At 42.0% G+C, this 22,456-nt stretch overlaps 1 protein-coding gene across 3 annotated transcripts in view; it reads left to right on the forward strand.

Annotated features, from left to right (window-relative positions):
- HECW1 (HECT, C2 and WW domain containing E3 ubiquitin protein ligase 1) overlaps positions 1-21,130 on the forward strand; it is a 415,705-nt gene extending 394,575 nt beyond the window's left edge. For all 3 annotated transcript variants that reach the window (XM_073630548.1, XM_073630547.1, XM_073630550.1), the window contains 4 exons: positions 1,254-1,400; positions 8,031-8,145; positions 11,165-11,363; positions 20,689-21,130. In XM_073630548.1, the coding sequence (XP_073486649.1) occupies positions 1,254-1,400; positions 8,031-8,145; positions 11,165-11,363; positions 20,689-20,800 (573 nt within the window). In that variant the 3' untranslated portion in view covers positions 20,801-21,130. The remainder of the gene's footprint in view (positions 1-1,253; positions 1,401-8,030; positions 8,146-11,164; positions 11,364-20,688) is intronic.
- The last annotated feature ends 1,326 nt before the right edge of the window (positions 21,131-22,456 follow it).

Genomic DNA, 22,456 nt, shown 5'->3' on the forward strand with positions numbered 1-22,456 from the left:
AGTTGTAGAACCCTCAAGCAGATCCAGAAGCCAGGAGGAGGTTACAGAGACTGAGCCATTGGAGCTCTGCCAGCTAACTCTAAACAAATTAACCCTGGCTCCTCTGTCTACAGAGGAACCCAACTACATTTTCCTACACTATACACAGAGGGTGCTACAAATATCAGTATACAGAAGCTATGCATTTCTTTTTTACAAGCAGCTAAAAGCATTTTTCAGTTTTAAAAATGAAAACATACTTATCTGTAGGGGTAGAGTACATTGAAACACACCCTAAAAGTAATGCATGTACTTGTGCCTCAGTCCATATGCAGTCTTGCCTACTGAGTTCAGTTTCATTATCTGGTGAATTTATTGTATCTGCATCGTCTCAATAAGTCTATTGGGAATTCTTTTAACATGAAGAAACACTTTTCTGGTAACAAATGATGAACCATAGGTATCTAGACAATTGTAAAGTTGACTTTTTTCAAGAATCTCTAGCCAAATGAATAATAGTAACAAAAAAGCTGGAACCAAAATCAGATTATCACTGAGTGGAACAACTGTCTGAATTAGATAATCAAAAATCAAATCTAATTTCTCCCATCCATAGTACTTTTATCTTGTCTGGTATAGTCGTGACTGTCATAAGATGCTATTGGGTTACTGCCATAAGATGGGATAGTATTCAACTGTCTTACAGAAAGATTTTAAAATGTACAGAAGAGCAATGAAATCATATTCTCCCTTTCAAACTCCCATACTGCTATTAAAGAGTGGAAGAAAGATTATTATTTGTTTCTGTAGGCAACTAGATTTGTTCTCTTTTTAAACAGCTTGCCGCATAAGGTCTAAAAGTCCTCACTTACAGTATATGCATAGCCAAAACTTTCTTGCAGCTTTGGATAAAGTAGGGAAGGGTTAAACCCCTGCCAGGTGATTATTTTGCCATCTTTGTACCATTGTGGAATCCTCTCTTCACTTCCTGTTCCAGAGGCACAACGGGAAGTGAAGTAATCTCCCAAAGTCACAGGAATTCCTCTATTAGACAGTTGTCAATGGAACAGGTGTCCCCATTGAAATATGTCTCCTTACTTCTTGCCCTGGGGACAACTCTAAGTTTTGAAATTATATTTTCATATCATGTCAGCTTTTTAGGTTACACTAAAATTTCTCTAGAATTGGTAATACACTTACACATGTTATTATGCCACTGTGACTGATACCTTAGTATAGCATATGTTAACCTGGATTGTCTGACTTTCTGATAGGTCACAGAGAGAGAGCTAAAGTCTGGTGGAACAAACATACAAGTAACAGAAAAGAATAAGAAAGAATATATAGAAAAGATGGTAAAATGGAGAGTGGAACGAGGCGTGGTTCAACAAACTGAAGCCCTTGTACGGGGGTTTTATGAGGTATGTCTTACAATATAAAACAATATTATATATAAGATACAGCTAAAATACAAATCAAAAGTTCTCGAGACCTGTACTCCAATGCAGATACTTTTTAACACAGCACTTGTTTTCTTTTTGGTACTATATAAAAAAATATTATATATAAAATACAGCTAAAACACAAATCAACAGTTCTTGGGACCTGCACTTTGCAGCAGACACATTTTACCACAGTGGGGGTTATTTACTAAAGGAAAGTCGACTCTGCACTAGAAGTGCACTGAAAGTGCACTTGGAAGTGCAGTTGCTGTAGATCTGAGGGGCAAATCTGAAATGAGGGGAAGTGCTATTTTTTATTTTCCTTGCATGTCCCCCTCAGATCTACAGCGACTGCACTTCCAAGTGCACTTGCAGTGCACTTGTAGTGCAAAGTGGATTTGCCTTTCGTAAATAACCCCCAGTGCTTGCTTTCTTTTGGCGCTGCTGCTCTTGGAGGGGGTAAGGTGACTATACAGTTTACCTATACCAAATAAAAAATAAATAAAAATCAACACAACAGACGTTACTTACCTTTAGTGAGATGTGCCCTCCTTTCACCGACATATTTCTCCACCAATACCCCCCACCTACCCCCTCCGTCACAATTTTCCAGTGTGGCGGGGGTTAGTAGAACTTAGGGGCTGTGATAGGCACTCTTCCAGAGTGTCCAACTATACCCGCCCTTTTTGCTCAGCTGCTTCATTCATAGAAGCCGTTACTATGCCTTCCATGAACGAAAAATGATATATGAATGGAAAATGGGGGATGATTGATAGGTCCACCTCCTCCATTCATAGATCAACAGAGATTCTATTGCTTTCCCACTTTTTCCAAAAATAGAAGAAACATTCATGGCTTGAGTTGGGTTTAAAAATTTTGGGCATGGGTTTGCATAGGGCATAATTCTTTTTTAACCACTTGCTTACTGGGCACTTAAACCCCCTTCCTGCCCAGGCCAATTTTCATCTTTCAGCGCTGTCACTCTTTGAATGACAATTGCGCAGTCACGCAACACTGTACCCAAAAAAAGTCTCCTTCATTGATATGCGCTGATGAGGCTGCACTGATGGGCACTGATAAGGCGGCACTGATGGACACTGACAGGTGGCACTTGTGGGCACTGACGAGGCGGCACTGGTGGGCAACGATGAGGCAGCACTGGTCGGCACTGATGAGCACCGATAGGTGGCACTGAAGGGCATTGATAGATGGCACTGAAAGGCACTGATAGGTGGCACTGATAGGCACTGATGGGTGGCACTGATGGGCACTTCTGGGGGACACTGATAGGCAGCACTGATAGGTGGCACTGATGATGAAGCACTGATTGGCAGCACTGATGGACATTGATAGGTGGCACAGGTGGGCATTGATTGGTGGCACAGGTGGGCACTGATTGGCGGCATTTCTATGCACTGGCAGGTGGCACTGGTGGGCAGTGGTAGATGGCACTGGTGGGCACAGATACTCAGGTGACATCTCACCCTCTTTGGGACCGCTGACCTTCTGACACAAGCCAGTGATCAGCTTTTTTTATCTACTCACACTGTCAGCGCAAGCAGAAAAAAAGACGATTACCGATCTTTTGTTTACATCACATGATTAGCTGTCATTGGCTGACAGCTGATCACGTGGTAAGGGGCCGGGATCGGACTCCGATCTGTGATCAGCCGAGTCTCATTGATGCAGGCAGCTCATGCATGGGAGGACATCTACTGATGGCCTTCCGGCAATTATGGTCCAGGCTGTAGCCGTCATTCAGCTATAGCGCGGGCGCAAAGCTGTTAACAAATTTTAACTCATTCTCGTGATTCAAAACTACCAGCACCAGACTTCTGTAACTGAGAACAAAAGTACTGTCTTAAACAATATTTAAAATGTCATATTAGAACGTAGACTGCCTCGATCCAGCTAGATATTCTTATACACATCTCACCAAATTATTGGAAGACATACACTATATTACCAAGAGTGTTGGGACACCTGCCTTTACACGCACATGAACTTTAATGGCATCCCAGTCTTAGTCGTAGAGTTCAATATTGAGTTGGCCCACTCTATGCAGCTATAACAGCTTTAACTCTTCTGGGAAGGCTGTCCACAAGGTTTAGGAGTGTGTCTATGGGAATGTTTGACCATTCTTCCAGAAGCGCATTTGTGAGGTCAGGCACTGATGTGGACGTGATCAGCTGTCATGGGCTGTCAGCTGATCACGTGGTAAGGGGCCAGGATCGGGATCTCATTGACTCTGTGATCACAGACCGCGCTGCGCGCACCCCGCAGGCGACGTGCAGGCAGCTCATGCACGGGAGGACGTCTATTGACGGCTTCAACTCTTCTGGGAAGGCTGTCCACAAGGTTTAGGAGTGTGTCTATGGGAATGTTTGACCATTCTTCCAGAAGCGCATTTGTGAGGTCAGGCACTGATGTGGACAAGAAGGCCTGGCTCTCAGTCTCCGCTCTAAATCATCCCAAAGGTGTTTTATCGGGTTGAGGTCACGACTCTGTGCAGGCCAGTCAAGTTCTTCCACCCAAAACTCACTCATCCATGTCTTTATGGACCTTGCTTTGTGTACTGGTGCGCAGTCATGTTGGAACATGAAGAGCCATCCCCAAACTGTTCCCACAAATTTGGGAGCATGAAATTGTCCAAAATGTCTTGGCATGGTGAAACCTTAAGCGTTCCCTTCACTGGAACTAAGGAGCCAAGCCCAACCCCTGAAAAACAACGCCACTCTATTATCCCCCCTCCACCAAATGATTTGGACCAGTGCACAAAGCAAGGTCCATAAAGACATGGATGAGCGAGTTTGGGGTGGAGGAACTTGACTGGGCTGCACAACCCGATAGAACACCTTTGGGATGAATTAGACTGCAAGCCAGGCCTTCTCGTCCACATCAGTGCCTGACTTCACAATTGTGCTTCTGGAATAATGGTCAAACATTCCCATAAGCAAACTCCTAAACCTTGTGGACAGCCTTTCCAGAGGAGTTGAAGCTGTTATAACTGCAAAAGATGGTCCAACTCAATATCGAACCCTACGGACTAAGACTGGGATGCCATTAAAGTTGTCACAATACTTTTGACACTATAGTGTAGCTGTTTGTTAAAAAAAAGCCTTTGTCTTTTACTTTTAATTTTTTTTTTTCCTTGGTCAGAAATTCATTTACATTAGCAACATTGTAATGCAGTTTGTGTATTTTCTAAAACAAGTAAACTACATAGACAACTGAAAATCTGTTGTTTTCAATAGGACATATTCCCCCCAGCCTGCTGCATTGCAGTGCATTGGGAAAACTATTATATGGAATACTACAACTACACATCATTCTCTCCGCTATCATTTGAATCATCCCACAAATCGTTTTTGTTTAAACTAATGAATAGTATTAATGATAAAATATGAAAAAAATGAAAACGGACGCTTTTAACCACAAGGTGGCACTGTGAATGCGTTAAAACATTTAATTGATACTTTTGGAAACAGATCATTTGCCATGGCATTTTCTAATTTAATTAAGTAAAATAGACAAACATAATACAGACACACTTATACATACAGTTAGGTCTATATATATTTGGACACAGGCACAATTTTCATACTTTTGGCTCTGTATGCCACCAGAACAAAATAAAAATGAAACAATCCAAATGAACTTGAAGTGCAGACTTTCAGCTTTAATTCAAGAGGTTGAACATAATTATCAAGTACAAATTTTAGGAACTGCAACCATTATTTTACATGGTCCCCCATTTTCAGGGGCTCAAATGTAATTGGACAAATTAATATAATCATAAATAATATTTTTTTTTAAATATTTTGTTGAGAATCCTTTACTGGCAATGACTGCCTGAAGTCTGGAACCCATTTACATTACCAAAGACTGGGTTTCCTCCTTTCTAATGCTTTGCCAGGCTCTAACTAGAGCTGTCTTCAGTTGTTCTTTGTTTGTTGGTCTTTCTGCCTTTAGTTTTGCCTTTAGCAAGTGAAATACATGCTCAATTGGGTTGAGATCAGGTGATTGACTTTGCCATTGCAGAATATTCCACTTCAATTCCTTCAAAGATTCCTGGATTTCTTTTGCACTGTGTTTTGGATCATTGTCCATCTGTACTGTGAAGCGCTGTCCAATCAACTTTGCTGCACTTGGCTGAATCTAGGCTGACAGTATATCTCGAAACACAGCAGAATTCATCCGGCTGCTTCTGTCTTTTGTCACATCATCAATAAACACCAATGACTCAGTGCCACTGGAAGCCATGCATGCCCATGCCATCACACTGCCTCCACCATGTTTTGCAGAAGACAATGGGGATTATTTACTGAAGGTGCACTTGGAATTGCAGTCACTCTAATTCTAAGGGGTAGATCTAAAATGAGTGGAAGCTCTGCTGATTTTATAGTCCAATCATGTGCAAGCTAAAATGCTGTTTTTTTAATTTTCCTTGCATGTCCTCCTCGGATCTACAGCGACTTTACTTCCAAGTGCACTTTAAGTGCACTTTCAAGTGCACTTGCAGTGCAAAGTGGATTTTCCTTTAGTAAATAACCCCCATTGCGTGCTTTGGATCATGAGCTGTTCCAAGCCTGCCCCACACTTTTTTCTTCTTGTCATTCTAGTACAGATTAATCTCAGTTTCATCCATCCATAAAATGCTTTTCCAGAACTGGTCTGGCTTTTTAAGATTTTTTTGGCAAAGTCTAGTCTGGCTTTTCTATTCTTCAGGCTTATGATTGGTTTGCACCTTGCGGTGAACCCTCTGTATTTACTCTTGTGAAGTCTTCTCTTGATTGTAAACTTTGACAATGATACGCCCACCTCATGGAGCATGTCCTTCACTTGTCTGGATGTTGTGAATGGGTTTTTCTTTACCATAGAGAGGATCCTGCCTTCATCCACCACTGTTGTCTTTCATGGACGTCCAGGCCTTTTTATGTTGCTGAGCTCACCAGTATATTCTTCTTTCCTCAGTATGTACCACACTGTTGATTTGGCCACTCCTAATGTTGCTGCTATCTCTCTAAAGGATTTGTTTAGTTTTTGAAGCCTTACAATGGCCTGTTTTACTTGCATGGACTTCTCCTTTGAACATATGATGTAGGTTCACAGCAATAGATTCCAAATGCAAATACCACACTTAGTATCAACTCCAGACCTTTTACCTGCTTAATTGATGAAGAAATAATGAAGGAGTAGCCCACACCTGGCCATGAAACAGCTTTTGATTCAATTGTCCAATTACTTTTGGTCCCTTAAAAAAGAGGGATGGCTATTTTTAAGAGTTGTAATTCCTAAACCCTTCCTCCAATTTGGATGTATATACCCTCAAATTAAACCCGAGAGTGTGCACTTTCAGCCCATATTCATTATATAACTATAGCTTGAATATGTTTTGGTAAATGCCTGAAAAAAAAACTAAAATTGTGCCTGTGTCCAAATTACAATGGCCAAACTGTATACTATGGAGATGTACAAAACTATTCAGATATAAGAATGGAGTTGTTAATACTAATAACACTGTATTTTGGGCAAACATACAGTAGCTTTGTAGCCCAAAATATGTATTCTTGGGTGGAAGAAGAACTCTTGACTGCTCAGATAAATATATCACTAACTCGATTACTGTTTACCGCAGAGAAACTCAGCCCAAAAGTGGCTAATCGCCATACCCACCTAATCATAATTTATGGAAACAATCAGTCAATATTCTTATCCAGAAAGAAAAAACTGGTATATCAACATAGAGGATGACCAGATACATTTAAAAAATGTTGGGGAAAATGGCAAGAAAGCCCAGGCCTTGTGCCTATATTGTTGATTTTGCGTAGGCTTCTGTCTTGATCTTAGTATAGTTGGTGATAGTATTTGTTGGTGATGTTAGTATAATTGCTGATAGTATTTCAAACATTCTGGACATGTGTCTCAGGTAGCGATGTTTGAAGAATAATAGAGGACATACCACAGGTGGAATTAAAGGATGGTCATTCTATTTAAATGTGGTCAAAATGCTGGCTTACCTGTCAACCACTGCATCAACAAGGATAGGGTACAGAGGCCCACTGTTGTTATTGTATCAGCCAATCAGTAATAGGACATATCACTCATATATTTTTGTGTGGCATGCTATCTGTTGAACTCTAGACATTGAAGGCAAGGGATGTAATTAACAGTACTCCATGTGCTGTAAGAAGGGATAAGTGAATACCTTTACACCTAGTAATGATTTGTCTGTTGAGGCTGTTTTGAAGGTGTGGGGGGGGGGGGGGGGAGTATTACTTGAATATATCAAATGTTTTTTGTTTCTTTTTGTTGAAAAAAAGCTCAAATTTAAAAGTCTGATTAAACAAAAAATACACAAACATACCATAACATATTATTTATTGTTTGTTAAACAGATTCTGACATTTATTGATTTACTCATTTATACATACATTTATTCATTACATAGATGTAATTACTAAACCTGGAACATCTGGAAATGAATACCTAAAATGCAAGAGTGAAACAAAAAGAGTTTTGTTGCCACTTTTTGTGCTTTCTTCCAAGTTTATCACTAATCTGAACAGTTTCTGGCTATGTAATAAAGGCTTATTCTTTTCTTTTCAGGTTGTTGATTCAAGACTTGTGTCGGTTTTTGACGCACGGGAGCTGGAGCTTGTAATTGCAGGCACTGCAGAAATAGATCTCATTGACTGGCGGAATAATACAGAATACCGTGGAGGTAAAGTGTCAGTGCTTGCTTTTATGTATCCAAGTTTAACAGCAATAGGTTTAATTTCAACAGTACCATGTAATTTATTTAGTAGCTATCACTACTTTGCCTAATGGTCATTAAAGGTATCTATATATATATATATATATATATATATATATATTTGTTATATTTACAGGTATGTAGCACTGACAAATAACAAGGTAAAAGAAACAAGTCACATCCCCTGTCCCCCCAAAAGGGAATCTTCCATCTGTATTACATTCATTAAAGTTGAAGTCCAGGCAAAATCTAACTAACGCTAAACCGGCTCTCTGCCACATTCTAAACCTAATCTATCTAACCCTGTAAAGTAATAATCGCTATACTTACCTATTCTGCAGCCAATCTGGTCCGGTCCAAGCATCAGCTGTCAGCGGCAGCTTCAGTGTGGAGGCGGGTGCAGGAGAGGCACCCAAGAATGGAAGCATATATAGTAAGTCTATGGCTGCCGTCACTTCCCAGCCATTTCACAGCCGTTGTCAGTCCTTTCCTGCACACAGCTTCTGCCGCTGGCAACCGGACCGGATCGGCTGCAGAATAGGTAAGTACAATTATTTTTGCTTTACAGGGTTAGATAGATTAGGTTTAGCATGTGGCAGAATACAGGTTTAGAGTTAGTTAGTTTTTGCCTGGACTTACACATTAAATTAACTTACCAGTATATTTTAGTTGGAAACCAGAGTACCCAGAGTGAACTAATACAAACACAAAGTGATCATAAACACAATATGTACAGTAGATAGAACCCTTTATGAGATTTGAACTCAGAACCCATTAGCTGCAGGGCTACAGTGATATCTACCATGCTTTATAGGCAGTATAATCAATAGTAATTTAAAAACATAGGCCTGGGTATGAAGTATAAACCAGACAAAATGGGGGCTTTTCTGTAAACCGCATTTCCATTACAATAGGTTGGGAAGTACATTGGAGTTCTGGAGTTTATTAAAGCCAACCCCCTTCCCCCCACACACACTTTTACCATATACCAGCGTCAATTCAATTAATAAAGGGTACACATAAAAATTCCTATGCCCCATACACACGGTCAGATTTTCCGATGGAAAACGCTTGATAGGAGCTTGTTGTTCGGAAATTCCGACTGTGTGTAGGCTCCATCGGACATTTTCCTTCGGAATTTTCATCACACAAAACTTGCGATCTGGATCTCAAATTTTCCGACAACAAAATCCATTGTCCTAAATTCCGATCATGTGTACACAATTCTGCCGCACAAAGTTCCACCCATGCTCGGAATCAAGCAGAAGAGCCGCACTGGCTATTGAACTTCATTTTTCTCGCCTCGTCGTACGTCACTGTGTTCTTGACGTTCGGAATTTCCGACAAGATTTATGTGACCGCGTGTATGCAAGACAAGTTTGAGCCAACATCCGTCAGAAAAAATCCATGGATTTTGTTGTCGGAATGTCCGATCGCGTGTACGGGACATAAGTGTGACTTGTCTGACTTGACTTGTGACATTACTCTGTCCTCCACATGCTAGAAATCCCATACCACCATTTTCAAAAGCTATGCCATCGGTGGCCAGCGTCTTCTCCCTAGTTCTCTGTGTCAGCCTATCAATCATATCCACACCTTGAAATCTCGTAAAATAGTACAATCAATATTCTTCTACCAAAGTCTCACAGATTAACTATGAGAACTTCCTGGGAGGCACTGATGATATAAATTTCTGAGGAGGTAGTTGTGAGGCCACCAGATCAAATAGACTATTCCCATTGCACATGTTCCTGGAGTAGTTTGAATCAAGTGGGTGCTGTAGCAAGTACTAGCTGGGAACCGGTATTGACACAAGTTAAAACATATACTGCCAGCACACCATGAATTCTTAGCATAACAACCAAAAGTTTATTAAAATGATCACATCACAACAGTAAATTGTGGCATTTTGGGACCATACAGGACCCCTTTATCACATGCCTGGTGATGGGGTTCTGCATGGCCCCAAAATTTTGACAGTTACTGCTGTGATGTGATTTTTTTAATACATTTTTAGATGTTATTATGAGGATCCATGGTGTGCTGGCGGTATATGCTTTGAGCTGTGGGGCCACGGCTAAGTTAACCAGTGCCTCAAGGAAACCAGAAGGTGGGATCCGATTAATTGTGAGTAACAAATTTCATTTTTGATTAAACAGAAAACATGCAGATGATTTGAGATCCACATGCAGAGGTGAATGCACCATATATTTTTAATGTTTTGGAAAAGGTACTTTTCAACTACAGTAACAGAGGCTGTTCACTTAGCAAAGTGAATGTTTACCTTGGATAGTGTATGTTCACTTTGCAAAGAGAATGTTAGTAAATAAGGTGAAGCTGTGTTCACATTGAATCCTTAACCTCTTGGTGCCGACGGCACACAAATAGGCGGCCTCAAGGCGGGTGGGCCTTGTCGCTGAGCGGCCGCCTATTTGCGCACCACATTGCAAACACAGCTGAACCAAGAGCGTGCGCCCGGTGCTGCAAAAGGCTGCTTGCAATCGGAAGCTTTCTGGTCATGTGGCCACCATGGCAGCCAATCACAGTGGTCACATGATCATAAACCCTGCCTCCCAGCATCTGAAACCCATTAAAGAACTGGGAGGCACCAAGGGGTTAATCATGTATGAGGTACAAATGAAAAATCAGGATTTCTCTAGCACATGATTGGGTATTAAAGTGAATTCAGGTTCATCTTATTCACTAACATTCACTTTGCAAATTGAACATACACGTTCTATGGTGGACCTTCTTTTTGATAGGTGAAAGGTCTCTGTTTTTTTAGTAACTCAACCAAATTGTTTTCTCTACACTGTTATGGAGTTCATAACCCATACAAGGTGATAAGATGCCCACGTGACATGCACATACTGTATATTATTTGGTAGCCATCACTGCACAAATATAACAGAAATACAATTTTTAGCAGAAAGCATTTTATGCAGTTTGGTTGGTTATAAATCTGCACTGTCCTATCTGCTCTAAGGTTATCATGATGGTCACATTGTCATCCGGTGGTTCTGGGCAGCCGTGGAGAGGTTTAACAATGAGCAGAGGTTACGACTCTTACAGTTTGTCACTGGAACATCCAGCGTGCCATACGAAGGGTTTGCAGCTCTGCGAGGAAGCAATGGACTCAGGCGCTTCTGTATAGAAAAATGGGGGAAAATAACATCTCTTCCAAGGTAATGTGAAATTGTTATATATGTTACATGATGACAGAAAAAAATCTTCACAGTGCTGAAGTGATAATGAATTTTTGGCCTGAAATAAGTGTCTGAAATGCTGGAAAGGGGCATATACGGTATAAAGTAAGTTTTGATGTATGCTTTGCTAAATCCCCCCACCATCTTTGTTGTGTTTAACAACTCCTGGGCACAGTAATACATTTTTGTCTCCCTGTACTGTGTAGCTGGAGAAAAGGCACCCCATTTATCCAACATCAGACTAATAAGACAATTGCCGATATTCTCCATTAACTAACCATGTTTTTAATCACTGATCATATCAAAAATGTAGTGTTAGAAAGAGTACGAATTAACAAATTTAATATTGCATAAATGAACAAAGATCAATACATCCAAATAACACTCCAACAAATTCTCAACATACAACAAAGCTTTCAAATGTTTCAAAATAGGAACTCTTACTAGAAATAAATTAAACAAAATTTTTCACGTTACTACTTTTAATAAAATGGTACAGTGACAAATGTGTTAATATAAGATGTAAGGATATATTATACAATTAGTTAAAAGGGTCAGTCCACTGATCACCTGTAAGTAATATTTTACTTATAGGTGGAGGCCGGTGGTCTGAGTTAACCTTTGACTGAAGCTGGCCATACATTATACTTTTTGTGTTTGTTTTGTAATTTTTTTGTTCAAGTTTAGATTTACCTTCAACTATGTAGTACAATGGCCTGTCTGATTGCCTACATATTCAGTGTTTAGGTTTGACCTCATATAGTTTTGGTAAATCTAAAGGAAAATTGTACAAGAAAATTGTATAATGTATGTCCAGCCTTAGTTCTGAGATGTCTGAAAAGCAAAATCTCCCTGACATCATTCCTGGTTCTCTTCGTGTACACCTGGGAGTGTTAAGTGTTTCCTTCAACTCTTGAGTTTTCCACCACCTCCTGTAAGGCAGGCCATACATGTGTTGAATTTCGAAAGAATTTTCTTTAGAAAACCCTATCTAAGAATTTTAGGTCATATTTCGCACCATTAGTGCACTGCAGCAACAGCCGATTTTTCGTGCGGCCATCGAATTTGAGTAATCGGACATGCTGGAAATTTTTTTTAAAACAAAAGATTTTCTAATCAATGATGGGAGAATCATGCAAGAAATGTAATCGAAAAAGAAATGCGCATGTGCAAGAAGAGAAAGTTCCCGGAAAGAAAAGAAGATTCCCAGCCAAGAAAATTCTTTTCTGTAGCAACAGGTGGTGAAATTGAAGGCTTGGTTGGTCGAAATTCGAAATCAATGGTGGCACCATCGGATCACAAAACGCACAAATTTTCTGAAAATTCTTTCGAAATTTGACCATGTATGGCCAGCTTTAGATTCTCCAAATATATATAAAAAAGAAAGTGGGGCTTCCTCCTAATGGCCATAGTGGGTGTTCAGACACAGGAACTGCAAATATAGGGTTCTGTATATGAAAGTTTCCTATTTTTTTTCTACTGGTTGAACTAAATGGACGTGTATCTTTTTTTCAACCTAACTATGTAACAATGTAACTATGTAATTCAGAATATCCAAGAAATATAACAAATTGTTAGTTGGTGTAATTTTTACATTGGTAAATCAGCTATTTTTCACTAACCACCAGAACAAAATTTGTGTAATTCAGCTACCAAAAAACAATATCAAAACAATGCATTACATACATACTGTATGCTTATTTCTTACATATCAGTTTATACTTGTTTAGGCTTGCACAAGCAAAGAGATGCTCAAGGTCTGTCTACAATCCACTGTGTTAAAAAAAAAACATATTTCGATTTTTTTTTTTTCCCTATTGTGAAAGTTTTTGAAGAATCAATTTTTTACATGTATTACTCTGTTCTTATACACACATAATCTGCTTTGGAAAGCCCAGAATGTGTTCTTATCATTTAATAAATAAAATGTGGCCATATTTTGCGAAGTAAACTAATAAATAAAACAGCTGCCAAATAAGACAGGGACTTCAGTTTATGTGATGATCAATACCCTGACTACCTAATAATCTTCAATAAACATCTAAAGACAAAAGTCAGCAAAATCTGGGTGAGCATTGACAATTAGGTTTTGTCATAGAGATTAGTTGTTTCTTTGCTGAATATATGAGGACTGTTATTTAAAGCAGAACTCCAGCTTTGGATAAAAGTGTTAGTGCTTTAGTAAAAACCCTATGAAGTCTGCTCTGTAGTTTATTTTTACTGCCTCTCTGCAATTGTAAAGTAAATCCTTCTGGTGCATGCCCTATTTCTGGTTGTGTGACATTAAGCGTTGCTTCCTGTCTGGGGCCATGTCGTTTTGACTCACCTCTGTAGTACTTGAGACTACAGAGATGACGTCAGCACGATATTCATGCTGATGCTGAGCAGGATTGGATTGGTTCCAATTATCATACAAATCCTGTCCAGTCAAGTCTATCTTCTTTGTCTTGCCCTCCTGAGTCCTGCTTATACTAGACAATCTCTCTGCAAGAAAAGCCTACGTAGCCCTACCAGCCACAGTAACACCCATAAATGCCCTGAAATGACGCTTGTCCCAAAGCATCAAGTGAAACTATGTAAGCAGCAAAAAAAAAAAACTTTCTCCAGGCACCCCTGGACTTATAAACAGTGCTGGAGAGACGCTATGATGCATAAACAAAGAAATAACAGCAGGTATTCTGACAGTTCCGAGATATAACATAAGTTGTGAAAGGGTGATGATCCTGGAGTTAAACTTCAAAAGAGCAATACTCAATATGCAAAGTGGATAGCAGAGAAAGAGAAATCATCTTGATTGCTGAGAAGCAGAGGCATAACACTTACCAAATCAAACCCAGAAAAAAAGATTGTTCTCTAATAAAGACATAAAAGGCAAAATTGTTTTACCGTATTTATCAGCATATAACACGCACAGGCGTATAACACTCACCTTCATTTTAGGAGGGAAGTTTCAGGAAAAAAAAATTTAATTTTTAATAAAGAACTTTGAAGCAAAATAAGGGTCAGTGCCCATCAATGCAGCCTCACCATTGCCCATCTGCAGCCTGATCAATGCCATCTGCAGCCTCAGAATTGCCTGTCAATGCAGCTTGATCAATGCCCATCTGCAGCCTCACAATTGCCCATCAATGCAGCCTGATCAATGCCCATCTACAGCCTCACAATTGCCCATCAATGCAGCCTGATCAATGCCCATATGCAGTCTCACCATTGCCATGAATTCAGCCTGATCAGTGCCCATCTGCAGCCTGATCAATGCCCATATGCAGACTCACCATTGCCATGAATTCAGCCTGATCAATGCCCATCCGCAGCCTCACCTCAGATTACTGCTGCCTCGGAGGGGACAAGGAGGGGGCAGGACGAGCGCCGTCAGATTACATACAGTGAGAATTTCCTGTTTACTCAGCTGCCTTTTTAATACAAAGTCCTGCCTCCTGGACTGGCTTCTATGATAGACAGAACAGTGGTCCAATGCTGGCCCAGGAGACAGGACTTCCTATTACAGAGGCTGCTGAGTAAACATGAGATTCTCGCTGTATGTAATCTGACGGTGCTCATCCCGCCCCCCTCCCCGTTCCCTCCTAAGCAGCCCAAATTGCAGTATCGGCGTATAACACGCACACTATTTGCACCCGATTTTCAGGGTGAAAAAGTGCGTTTTATACGCCAATACATTTTAAATAACCTTACAAGCTAAACATGTATGTATTGGCCACATATTGTGAGGTAGACCTGAACAATACCTTGATCGTAGCCCAAATGCCTGACCTTACTATGAGTGCTGGGCAGGCATCTGACTGCCCCAAAACCCATTAATTGAATTAATCAGTAACCACAACTAACTTAAACCCATCAGATGGCTAAAATTTCTTCCCCTGCACACCATTTAGGCCACATGCACACTAGCATCTGGAGCCATGCAATGTAAAATTTGGGCATATCCCATAGATAAGTGAAAGGGTGTGCAGATGTTGCATGCACATTAATCTCCATGTACCATCCCTTAAAACAGACAACAAAAAAAAGAAAAACAGCTCTAAACTTCCTAAACTAAAGAGAAAAGAGGGGAGGGGTAATAATAAGATGTTTACTGTACCACATGGAGACAACAAATCCACAACCATTTAAAAAGGCTCAACATACAACTTTATTATATCCCCATAAAATAAGACCTTAAAAGCAATTATAGTAACACCATCAATATACAACAATGTTGTTGAATATAGCTTGCATACATACACTATATTACAAAAAGTACTGAGACACCTGCCTTTACACGCACATGAACTTTAATGGTATCCCAGTCTTAATCCGTAGGGTTCAATATTGAGTCACCCCAACCCCCCCCCCCCCCCCTTTGCAACTATAACAGCTTCAACTCTTCTGGGAAGGTTGTCCACAAGGTTTAGGAGTGTGTCTATGGGAATGTTTGACCATTCTTCCAGAAGCACATTTGTGAGGTCAGGCACTGATGTGAACGAGAAAGCCTGGCTTACAGTCTCCACTCTAATTCATCCCAAAGGTGTTCTATCGGGTTGAGGTCAGGACTCTGTACATGTGAGTCAAGTTCCTCCACCCCAAACTCTCTCATCCATGTCTTTATGGACCTTGCTTTGTGCACTGGTGCGCAGTCATGTTGGAACAGGAAGGGGCCATCCCCAAACTGTTCCCACAAAGTTGGGAGCATAAAATTATCCAAAATGTCTTGGTATGCTGACGCCTTAAGAGTTCCCTTCACTGGAACTAAGGGGCAAAGCCCAACTGCTGAAATACATCCCCACACGATAGATGAGTGAGTTTGGGGTAGAGGCACCTGACTAGCCTGCACAGAGTCCTGACGTCAACCTGATGAATTAGAGTGGAGACTGTGAGCCAGGCCTTCTCATCCACATCAGTGCCTGACTTTACAAATGCCCTTCTGGAAGAATGGTCAAACTTTCCCATAGACACACTCCTAAACCTTGTGGACAGCTTTCCCAAAGAGTTGAAGCTGTTATAGCTGCAAAGGGGGCGGGGCAATTTATTATTGAACCCTACAGACTAAGACTGGGATGCAATTAAAGTTCATGTGGGTGTAAATGCAAGCGTCCCAGTACTTTTGGTAAAATAGTGTATGTGAGATGGTCACAATCTTACAGAATACATGAAGTCAAGTATGGTGCTAAAGAGCGACGTGTTTCACAACTGTGTGCTTCTGTGTGATCCAAATCACAAAATCTCCATGATTTATGGTGTACTAATATAGGGACCTAAGACAATTATATGAATTACCAAAAACCAGCCATATGTGATTTCATGTATTCTATGAGATTGTGACAATCTCACATATGTAAAGTCAGGCAAGCTATGTTTAACAATATTGTTGTATAGTGATGGTGTTGCTAAATTGCTTTTAGGACCCTATTTTATACAAGAGATATAATAAAGTTGTATGCTGAGCCATTTTTAATGGTTAAGGATTTGTTGTCTCCATGTGGTACAATAAAAGTCCCATGTCCTCTCCCCTTCTTTTCTCTTCAGTTTAGGAGATTTGGAGGTGTTTTTTTTTTCTTTGTTGTCTGTGAGCGTATTTCCCTAAACAGGAGCCACAGCTGCTCCATCCAGCCCTGTATAGAAATAAATGGCTGTATGCGATTGTACATGGGTATGCTGGTACTGAAATAAACATGCATGCAGACATGGCCTCAGAATGTCTGACATGGCCAGAATGTATGCACACTGTACATGTGTGCATACAGCCATTGATTTCCTATGGGCTCTGTAGGCACCTGTGACTCCCTGGTGGGGATATACACCTGAATTTTATGTTGTATGGCTCCAGGCAGGGCCAGCCCTACCATGCTCCCTGTGGGTCCAATGGTCCCAGGTGGCAGTTTGAGAGGAATAACAAATCGATGCCCAAATTTTTCTCAGCATTTTTGTGTGCAGGGGCTCCACTATGAGTGAACATGAGGACTGAAGTGAGAGGGGCTGGAGGAGACTCCATCACCCCATCTCGGCATAGGTGTCACTGCTGCCAGACACCATGGACCTGAAGACACAGTGATTACAACGGCCTGTGATCTCATCCTCCCCACGCTGCCACTGACCCCTCTCCCCGCACTGCCTCTGATCTTATCCTCCCCAGCACTGCCACTGACCCTCCCTCCCAGTACTGCCACTGACCCCCCCCCTGCACTGCCTACAATCTTATCCTCCCCAGCACTGCCACTGCCCCCCCTCCCAGCACTGCCTGTGATCTTATCCTCCCCAGCACTGCCACTGACGCCCCTCCCAGCACTGCCACCGACCCCGCTCCACCTCCCAGCACTGCCACTGATCCTATCTCCCCACAAGCACTGCCACTGATCCCATCCCTCACTAGCACTGCCACTGACTCCCCCCATTCCAGCAATGCCACTGATCCCATCTCCCTCCCAGTACTGCCACTGACCCCCCCCCCCTGCACTGCCTACAATCTTATCCTCCCCAGCACTGCCACTGCCCCCCCTCCCAGCACTGCCTGTGATCTTATCCTCCCCAGCACTGCCACTGACCCCCCTCCCAGCACTGCCACCGACCCCCTCCCCCTCCCAGCACTGCCACTGATCCTATCTCCCCACAAGCACTGCCACTGATCCCATCCCTCACTAGCACTGCCACTGACTCCCCCCTTCCAGCACTGCCACTGATCCCATCTCCCCACCAGCACTGTCACTGATCCCACCCCCCCACCAGCAATGCCACTGACCCCCCCTCCAGGCACTGCCACTGATCCCATCCCTCCCAGCACTGCCACTGATCCCACCCCCAGCACTGCCACTGATCCCACCCCTACCCCACCCCCAGCACTGCCACTGATCCCATCCCTCCACAGCACTGCCACTGATCCTATCCCCCCACCAGCACTGCCACTGATCCCATACCTCCACCAGCACTGCCACTAATCCCATCTCTCCTCAGCACTGCCACTGATCCCATCCCCCCAGTACTGCCACTGATCCCACCCCCCTACCAGCATTGCCACTGATGTCCTTATACTACCCTGGCCTGTCTGTATACTACCGTAGCCTGTCTATATACCACCCTAGCCTATTCATATACCACCCAAGGCTGTCCATACACTACCCTAGCCTGTCTGTATACTACCTCAGCCTGTCTGTATACTACTCTAGCCTGTCCATATACTACCCTAGCCTGTCCATACACTAACCTAGCCTGTCCATACACTATCCTAGCCTGTCCATATACTACCCTAGCCTGTCCATACACTAACCTAGCCTGTCCATACACTACCCTAGCCTGTCCATACACTACCCTAGCCTGTCTGTATACTACCTTAGCCTGTTCATATACTATCCTAGCCTGTCTGTATACTACCCTAGCCTGTACATATACTACCCTAGCCTGTCCATATACTTGCCTAGCCTGTCCATACACTACCCTAGCCTGTCTGTGTACTACCCTAACCTTTCTATATACTACCCTAGCCTGTCCGTACATTACCCTAGCCCAGTGTCGTCACTAGGGTTGGTGTCACCCCCCCAGCACTTAGCAGGCTAGTGCATCGGTGCAGCTCTCCCCCTTAAACTGCCACAATAGATGGAGCTGGGATAGGATTGGGGGGGTGTATAGAGCTGCAATGGGATCAGGGAACAGATTGAGCCAGAATGGGATCGGGGATGGATAGAACTGGGATGGGATCAGAATGGTAGATGGAGTTGGGATGGGGATCGGGGGGATGGATGGAGCCCAGATGGGATCAGGGGGATGGATGGAGCCAGGATGGTTTGGGGGATGAATGGAGTTGGGATGGGATCGGGGAATGGATGGAGCAGTTTGGCATCGGGGGGATGGCTGGAGCGGGATGGGATCGGGGGTGGATGGAAGCGAGATGGGATGGGGGGTGGTTGGAGCCGGGATGGGATCTTTGATTTGAGGAGGGTAGAGGATATGTGCTAGGGGGTGCTTTGGGAGGGGAGAGGAATTGTGCAGGGAGAGGGGGTCAAACTTCAAATCTGCCCCCCTCTAGTACAAGTCCTCTCTAACCCAAAACAAAGCACCCCCTAGCACCTATTCTCTAACCCCCGCCCAAAATCACTTCTGGCAGCATAGTTGTAATCTGCCTATGCCCCCCCCCCAATCACCATGTCCCCCTCCTCTACAGTACTCCTGTTACATACCTCAGGGCATTTGGCGTGGATGGTGTCCCTCCTCCTCCTTGGCTCTTCCTCCCAGCCAACAGGAACAGAGATATGATTGCGGCCGCGGCGTGTGCGATGTGTGGGGATGGTCGGACCCTGGGTACCTCTGTCTCTGTCTCACTCCCTCCTCCCCCACTCTTCACGCACATTGCATGGAGCTAAGTAGATTTCAGAAGGGAAGGAGGGAGCCGCAGCGCACCTCTCAATGCGGCGCCGGTGCTAGTCTGAGCCTGGTGACACCCTCTGTTGGGTGTCACCTGGGTGTGGGCCGCCCCCCTCCGGCAACCCCATAGCAACGCCACTGCCCTAGCCTGTCCATGTACTACACTAGCCCGTCTGTATACTACCCTAGCTTGTCTGTATACTACCCTAGCCTGTCCATACACTACCCTAGCCTGTCTGTATACTACCCTAGCCTGTACATATACTACCCTAGCCTGTCTGTATACTACCCTAGCCTGTGCATACACTACCCTAGCCTTTCCGTATACTACCCTAGCCTGTCTATATGCTACCCTAGCCTGTCCATACACTACCCTAACCTGTCTGTATACTTCCCTAGCCTGTCTGTATACTATATTAACTTGTCTTGGGCCAGCCCTGGCCCCAGGCACCTATGTGCATGAAGCCTCATTAAAACCTTATGCTGTCCCTTAAACATTACACTCAGTCAAGCCAAAACTGTATATCCAGCTACTCTCCTTTATGCTGAGCTTATACCAGTCAAAGCCCCTTTGAGAAGTTCTCAAACAACTATCATTCATCATCCTTGGTGCACTCACAAAAACTGTTTGGTTAATAATAGCACATGCAGCAAATCAATAACAGTTTTGAGTATAAACCCCTTTCATGGATTCCTAAATTTGGGAACACAAACTAAAATTGCAAATGGCCTTTTTCCTATTTTTAGGTAAGGTAGGAAAGCATTATAACCCCTGTCAGATTTTTATGGTTGCATATGTCCGAATCACACAGAGACATACATACACTTGGTTAGGTAGTAGGTACAAATTTTGCTTGGAAATTAATATTCTTTTTAATAGCATTAAATGTGCTTCACTTATGCAGTTATCTTAGATATAAATGACTCACATTAGTATTTTATTTGTCTCATACAGGGCGCACACATGCTTCAATCGACTGGATCTTCCGCCGTACCCATCTTACTCTATGTTACATGAGAAGTTGTTGATAGCGGTTGAGGAGACAAGTACTTTTGGACTTGAATAAGCAAATGCAAGAACTTCTCAAAATTTCCTGACTTGACTCCACCTTCCTATTCCACAGACACAGGTTGTCGTTGTGGTCTTGTTTTCACATTTCATTTTTATTTATTTCCTTTGGCGTTCTTGTTACAAAAGAAGCTACTTATAAACATGCATGGGGAACTGGTTCCCTCCGAGATCTTATCTTTGTGCTTTCCTCCTCCAGTTTCAGCATTCTACAAAGCCGTATGCAATATAAAAAAAAATAACAACCGGACTCAAGGCTCTGTATATCTGTGCATACCTTCAAAATAAAGTTAAAACACAGCTGCATATTGCAATGCTCTGATCTAAACTTTGACTGTGTCTCTGATCACGATATATCCCATAGTTTATGATCTTGTAATGCTGCATTTTTCAACAAATACACAAAGCAAATTCTGTTTAATTTATGTGTAATGCCAATCCATATCATTAGATTTGGTTTCTTCAGAAGATCTAAGTGCAAGGATTATCTTATATCCATTATACAAAGCTGGAATTTACTTTCACTAAACAAAGTGGACTCTGGATGCCTTATGATTGACATATACAACACATCTAATTGCTCGCAAGACCAAAGATTTAAAATGAGCTGTTTTCAAAAGAACATCAATTCTTTAAGGCTGAAACCTTTTTTTAATGGTTTTCTAAACAGACCAAAATTAAGCAAAACAAGACAGTCCATACAGTGAATATGATGCAGAAAGTACAATAACTCACAGGAAACAATATGATTTCCAAAGCAGCTAACAATGGTTAATTGGGTTATTGTGCTTTGAGCATTGCTGTCTTTTTTTGTGAAAGTGACTCTTTCATGAGACAAATATGGTGGCTACCTTTGCTGACATCTCCTTTAAGAATGTTAATTTCCTGACTATCATAATGATGCTTTGGCTTCAACACTTTCCAAGTCTTTGAGCTGAAACATATACAATGGTATTCTGAAACTTTCATGACACTTTACAGCATGCTTGTTCTGGATTTGGACTCAAAAATAAGAAGCCAGACAAAGCTAGGCAACTAGCATTTGCAAAAATGGCACTGTAATGACAGTCATACTTTTCTCATAAAAGAGTCACATTAAACAAGTTAGGGCATACCCTGTACATGTGCTCAGTGCATGTGTGGAGAAATCCTGATTCAACTACTTTCTTGGATGATTACTTCTTGATACACAGTTCCTTTGCATGTGTGGAGAAACCCTGATTCGACTTCTTGCTTGGATGATTACTTCTTGATACACAGTTCCTTTGCCATGAGGGTCTCAAAGTAAGCATTTTTTCACTTTTTTGAACATTATCTTACAATTTTACAGTTTTTTGATGCTTATAAAACTCAAAGGCCAAATCTTTGTCCTACAAGAAGAAAAAGGAAACCAACTATGGCTAATATGAGTAATGGATATGGTGTGCTCTTTCACAGGGAAATCTTCATAGTCTACATTACATATTTCTTGGTGGTGACAGCTGTATATTAGATGCAAATACATTTTATTTATTAGGATATACTATTTTTCCATGATGCTACAGTGTATGGCATTTACAGCAAAGAAATCCTTAATGAATAGACACTGGCCATGAACCCCCTCCCAGAGAACCATTCACAATATTCTACAATCTACCTCTAATGTCATATGACC

This window comes from Aquarana catesbeiana, linkage group LG05, assembly GCF_042186555.1.
Source record: "Aquarana catesbeiana isolate 2022-GZ linkage group LG05, ASM4218655v1, whole genome shotgun sequence".
Taxonomy (NCBI): domain Eukaryota; kingdom Metazoa; phylum Chordata; class Amphibia; order Anura; family Ranidae; genus Aquarana; species Aquarana catesbeiana.